Raw genomic sequence first — 6260 nt, 5'->3', positions numbered from 1 at the left:
ATATATATATATATATATATATATATATATATATATGCTAGCAGATATTGTCAACTTTGGCTCATTAAGTATCATTGTGCGTATATGTATGCAATAGCTCAAGCTCATCACTAGCAGGTATTGTTCGTTTTGCTTCATTACGTGTCATCGTCAGCCTCACGGTTTTAAAACGTACCTGCTAAGAAGAGGTTTCTACACCCTTATATGGAATGTTTCGCATCAACCTAACGGTTTAAAACACGTCTGCTAAGGAAACATTTCCACACCCTTATAAGGAATGTTCCGTTCCACTCTCCAACCGATGTGGGATTTCACAATCCACCTCCTTGGAGATAGCGTCCTCGCTGGCACACCGTCTGATGTCTGGTTCTGATACTATTTATAACAGTCCAAGCTCACTGCTAGCAGATATTGTTCGTTTTGGCCCGTTACGTATTGTCGTCTGCCTCACGATTTTAAAATGCGATAAGAATGTTGTCTTTTTTTTTTTTCTTTCTAAAATAAGCATTTAAAAAAATAATCATTATTGTCGTCTTTGAATTCATACAATTTTTTTCTCTTTGTTTTATAATAATAGAGTTTTGAATCTCTATTATTTGATCATTTGGAATAATGAGTTCAGTAATCATCTCGGGCGAGAGTATGCGCCACATATGAGGCAATGTCACAAATATCTCTAAGATTCTTGACGTTCCTTGGTAGTGACGACGGTTCTGGCGGCGGCTGATTGAAGGTATCTAGACATTGGTCAACATCGTTCGTGGCACCGATGACTTGAACTGTGACGACAATATAGCCACCAAGGGCCAAGTATTGTTTGCCAAACTCTATGGCGTTCACCGAAGAGTCTATGGATTCTGAGCATTCTGAATATCGTTTCTTAAGCTTTAGATTAGCTGTCTCTTCTGCCTCGAGCTGTTGTGCGCGGCGGCGACATTCGACAGCGCTCGTATGTGCAAGGTGGAGCATGTGATCGGCCATCTTTATGGCATTTAATTTTCTCACAGGTTTCAACAATTGCCGGCATAAAGATGGGTTTTTGGTTTGGGGGCAGACAGTCGATACAGTGTCGTTTTGGGACGTTGTGTCTGCATGCGAAAGAACGACACCGAAGAAAAGAACACAACAAAGGGAAAATTGGACATGGCTGAAGACACCCATGTTTTTTCCCNCTGGAAAACGGAAAAATACTAAATTTGAAATTAAGAAAGTAGATGTTGAACCGATGAACGCGCCTGAAATAAAGTATAAATCAAATCATGGACGTAACCATATTAACTAAATTAAACTAGGATAATCCATATAATTTTATGATATAATTATTTAATAACATAAATTAATGATTAAATTGGAAAAGGTATTTACAGAAATTAAGAAAATTGAAATATAAAAGAAAATGAAAATATAAAAGAAAATGAAAATATAAAAGAAAATGAAAATATAAAGAAAAAAGAGAAATTAAAAGAAAGTAACTAAAAAGGGAAAAAAAGGAAAGAAATAATTTAAAATGATTTAAATATTTCCCAATTCATTCCATTCATTTTTATTAATTTTAAAATTGAAATTTCTTTTCTTCAAGCCAAAACGACGCCGTTAAAAGTGTAATGGTTTCTTCCAAGCAATTAATTATTTAATTTTTTTAATATAAAATCTCGTAATTAATCATTTAATTTTTATATCCTTTTATGTTAGTATAAAATTGGACCATAAAATATTTTACAGATTGATCACGAGTGAGTTATATAGTCTGCTCAGAGTTCCAACCTCAACGGTCGGCAACTAAACACGAGGGTTGTGCTCGTTANCCTGTGTCCGCGTTCCCGAAGGCACCCCTCTCTTTCAAGAGGTTCACGGCATGTCAAACCCTGGTAAGGTTCTTCGCTTTGCATCGAATTAAACCACATGATCCACAGCTTGTGCGGGCCCCGGTCAATTCCTTTAAACTCCTACCTATGAGGACTTATTTTTTTTATTTTACTGAGAATGATTTTTGTAGCTGATTCAATATGTCTGTCGTTTCAAGATTGGACTAATTAGGGGGTTGGAAAGTCTGGAATCCTTGTCGGCCACAGTTCTACAACGGCAAGATTCATGTTCGATTTATATAATTCAAAATGTGATACAGTACTTTCAATCTCAATTTCGAAAGATTTAAAAAAAAAAAAACATTATTTGAGCACACCACGACTGAATTCAAAAATCATTTCCAGCAAGAAGATGCACCAGACCAGAGGTAATGTCAAAAATATCATGAAGATTCTTGATGTCCTTTAGAAGAGTTGACGGTTCTAGTGGTGGCTGATTTAATTTATCTAGACATACGCCTATATTGACCGAGGCTCCCATGATACAAACATCGGCGACAATATAGGTATGATAACCCATGCAATATTGAGCAGTTTCTACGTCGGGCAACGAAGAGTTTATGTGTTTTGAACAATCTGAATATCGATTCTTAAGCTCTAGATTGGTTGTCTCTTCCGCCTCAAGCCGTTGTGTGTGGTGGAGACATTCAATGGTGCTCGTATGTGTAAGGTTGAGGGTGTAATTAGTTACGCCAACGGCATCTAAGTTTCTCACTGGTTTCAACAATTGCCAGCATAACGATGGGTTATTGGCATCGTGACAGATGATCGATACAGTGTTGTTTTGGGGCGTTGTGTCTGCATGCGAAAGAACGACTCCAAAGAAAAGAACACAACAAAGTGCAAATCGGACCGAGCTAAAGACACCCATGTTTTCTTTCCCTTCCCTTCATCGGGGTATATATATATATATGTATGGCAACAATTAAAACAGAAAAGATACCAAATTTGGAGAGAAATTAAGAAAATTGAATTGAAACTAGGGGCATCTCGAGTAAATATCAACCATCAGATTTACTTCGAGATAGGTACTTCGAGTAATATTAACCATAAGATTTACTTCGTGATAAGTACTTCGAGTAATATCAACCATCAGATTTACTTCGAAATAGGTATGAACTAAACTATGGACGTTTTGAGTAATGTTGAAACCGTGGTCAGTTTAAATAAAATGAATTTGAGAATCAGATTCATACCTATCTCGAGATGAATCTAGATTCGGCATCGTTAAATTTTATGGGTCGAATTAATTTTAGTTGCAGATTATCGGTAAAAACAATAAAACATGTGTGTGAGTAAAAAAAAAAAAAAGATTTTTTTTTTTTTAAATTAAATGAATGTTGATTAACTTAATTATGATAATCAATATACTAAAGGATATTAACTGTATATAATTATAATAAATGATAGTAATTGGTAGGCATATTATAATTTTACCATATTTAATTTGATATGGTTATTTAATAATATGGTCAAATTGGATATTAACGGAATATATAATTATAATAGTGACTGTGATACACAAAAAAAAAAAATAGTAATTTGATCACTCCCGAGAATTCAGTAGTCATCTCCGGCGAGAATATGTGTTACATAAGAAGTAATGTAACAAATATCTCCAAGATTCTTGACGTTCTTTGGAAGTGACGACGGTTCCGGTGGCGGCTGATTGAAGGTATCTAGACATTGGTCGGTATGGCTTCCGGCGCCGATGATTTGAATTGTGAGGGCAATATAGTTTTTATACTCCATGTATTGTTTTCCACTCTCTATGGCGCTCACCGAAGAGTCTATGCATTGCCAGCATTCTGAATATCGTTTCTTAAGCTCTAGATTGGTTGTCTCTTCCGCCTTGAGCCGCTGTACGCGGCGACGACATTCGACAGCGTTCGTGTGTGCAAGGTCGATCATGTAATTGGCCATATTTGTGGCGTTTAAGTTGCTCACAGGTTTCAACAATTGCCTGCATAAAGATGGGTTTCTGGTTTGAGGGCAGATGGTCGATACAGTGTCGTTTTGGGGCGTTGTGTCTGCATGCGAAAGAACAATACCGAAGAAAAGAACACAACAAAGGGACAATTTGACATAGCTGAAGACGCCCATGTTTTTTTCCCTCCTTTTTACTAATGTGTTCTTACCGATGAAATTTGAAGATATATATATATATATATATATATGGTAACGAGTAAAGATACCAAATTTGAAATTAAGAAAATTGATGTTAAAAAGATGGGTGCCCGGTATGAACCAAACCATGGGCGTCAGAGTTATTAACTAAATTAAACGATGATAATCAATTACAGTTCTACAAAGACAATGTTCGTGTTCGATTTAAATAATTTATTTTAATTCTTAATAAAATCAAAATACGATACAATACTTTCAAATCTCATTCCCGAAAGATTAAAAAAAAAAAAACATTATTTGAGCACACCACGACTAAGTTCAAGCATCATCTCCGGCGATAAAATGCGTCAAATGACAGGCAATCTCACAAATATCATTAAGATTCTTGATGCTCTTTTGAAGAGCCGATGGTTCCGGTGGCGGCTGATTGAAGCTATTTAGACAATCACCTGAATCCGTAAAGGCACCCATGGTATTAAGATCGGCGACAATATAAGAACCATAGCCCATATATTCTTGAGCAACTTCTATGTCGGTCACCGTAGACTTTATGGATTTCGAGCAATATGAATATCGTTTCTTAAGCTCTAGATTGGCTGTCTCTTTCGCCTCGAGCCCCTGTGCATAGTGTAGACATTCGACGGCGCTCGTACGTATAAAGTTGAGGGTGTAATTAGTTAGACTTACAGAGTCTAAGTTTCTCACCGGTTTCAACATTTGCCAGCATAACAATGGGTTACTGGTATTTGGACAGATGGTCGATATAGTGTCGTTTTGGAGCGTTGTGTCTGCATGCGAAAGAACAACTCCGAAGAAAAGAACACAACAAAGGAAAAATCCGACATAGCTGAAGACACCCATGTTTTTCACTCTTCCTTCTTACTAATGTGTTCTTATATATATATATATATATATGGCAACAAAGTAAAACCGACACATACCAAATTTGAAACAATGGGCGTCTCGATTAAATATCAACCATCAGACTTACTTCGAGATAGGTATGAACCAAACCATGGGCGTCTTGAGTACGATTGAAACCGTGGTCGGTTTAAACAACATGAATAAGAGAAGAGATGAATCTGGATTCGACGTAATTAAATTAAGATTATAGATTAATTTGTGGGTCACACAAAAATAAAATTAAGAATATAGCTTTTAAAAATAAAATAAAAACTTTTAAAAATAAAATCTTAGATCATTTTTTAAATATAAATATAGTCACTCATATAATGTTTGGGTTTGACCTTATTGGATTAGCGATGATATTTTAACAATTGTAAACCAACTCTCACGGTACTACATTTTTTACTGCGCGGCGTGGTGATATTCACACGCTCACGACTAGCCTTAAGGGGAATTAAGCCCCATTTATATTTTTCGCCCCGGCTTTGTGGGTTCGTCGGACCTTAAGAAGCAAGGTTTATCTTCACCAATCGAACATCACTTCTACGGAATCCAAGTTTGTTCAACCACAAACGCCGCATGTGCGTGCATGTTCAATCATCTGCGACATATCCGACTTGCCTCTACACTAGGCCAAGTCATTCGGCTCAACTTTGGTCCAAGGTCTCTCAGTGCAACGTCGCATCTCATCTCGTCATCTCAATCCCATTGACAGGGTCCATATTTCTTGACATCATCCCGAGTCTCGGGATGTCGTTGGCCATCATAACTCGCTCGGCCTATGCCTCGATAGAACCCGATGGATGAATGTTCGGGAAGTTCCGATGAGATGAACGACACGCAGGTCCATTCTCAATGACATGACCGTGCGAGTTATGATGGGCGACGACATCCCGAGACTCGGGATGGCGTCAAGACATATGGACCCTGTCGATGGAGATCGAGATGACGAGATGAGACGCGACGTTGCATTGAGAGACCTTGGCCCGAGCAGAGCCAAGGTCGAGCCGAATGACTTGACCTAGTGTAGAGGCTCGGGACGACGTCGACTATCATAACTCGGGATGACGTAAGTGTTAATACTAATTTTAANGGGGGGGGGGGGGGTGGAAACATATTTATTAAAATGGAAACATAAGATTTATTAAATATTTATTACATAGATTTATTACATACGAAATGTGGAGCAATTAACAATGAATTTCATATGTAATTGGTTGAAATGTGAATTTGTGAAGGAAAAAGGTGTTAACAGAATTTGGCGGATTTGAAAGCGAGAGGGAACTTGAAGGTGGTGGAGTAAACGAATCTGATGATTTGGCCTGGTTTCAATGCCCGCCCGCCGTTCACCAAACAATCATC

At 37.5% G+C, this 6260-nt stretch overlaps 3 protein-coding genes across 3 annotated transcripts; all 3 read right to left on the bottom strand.

Moving 5' to 3' along the window:
• Window positions 1–618: 618 nt before the first annotated feature.
• On the bottom strand, window positions 619–981 carry LOC111806994 (pectinesterase inhibitor-like). Its single transcript, XM_023692550.1, has one exon. It carries the CDS (start codon window positions 979–981, stop codon window positions 619–621), a length of 363 nt encoding a protein of 120 aa, XP_023548318.1.
• Window positions 982–3425: 2444 nt separating this feature from the next.
• Window positions 3426–3968, bottom strand: LOC111806993 (pectinesterase inhibitor-like). Its single transcript, XM_023692549.1, has one exon. It carries the CDS (start codon window positions 3966–3968, stop codon window positions 3426–3428), a length of 543 nt encoding a protein of 180 aa, XP_023548317.1.
• Window positions 3969–4190: 222 nt separating this feature from the next.
• Window positions 4191–4854, bottom strand: LOC111807571 (pectinesterase inhibitor-like). The gene is made up of 2 exons (XM_023693350.1): window positions 4698–4854; window positions 4191–4610 (listed from the first exon to the last, which is right to left on the bottom strand). The coding sequence occupies exons 1-2, from the start codon at window positions 4851–4853 to the stop codon at window positions 4311–4313; spliced, it is 456 nt and encodes a 151-aa protein (XP_023549118.1). The 5' UTR covers window position 4854; the 3' UTR covers window positions 4191–4310.
• Between the last annotated feature and the right edge of the window lie 1406 nt (window positions 4855–6260).

The sequence above is a fragment of the Cucurbita pepo genome, chromosome LG12 (assembly GCF_002806865.2).
Source record: "Cucurbita pepo subsp. pepo cultivar mu-cu-16 chromosome LG12, ASM280686v2, whole genome shotgun sequence".
In the NCBI taxonomy this organism is placed as follows: domain Eukaryota; kingdom Viridiplantae; phylum Streptophyta; class Magnoliopsida; order Cucurbitales; family Cucurbitaceae; genus Cucurbita; species Cucurbita pepo.
This window is presented reverse-complemented; position numbering and strand designations above follow the sequence as displayed.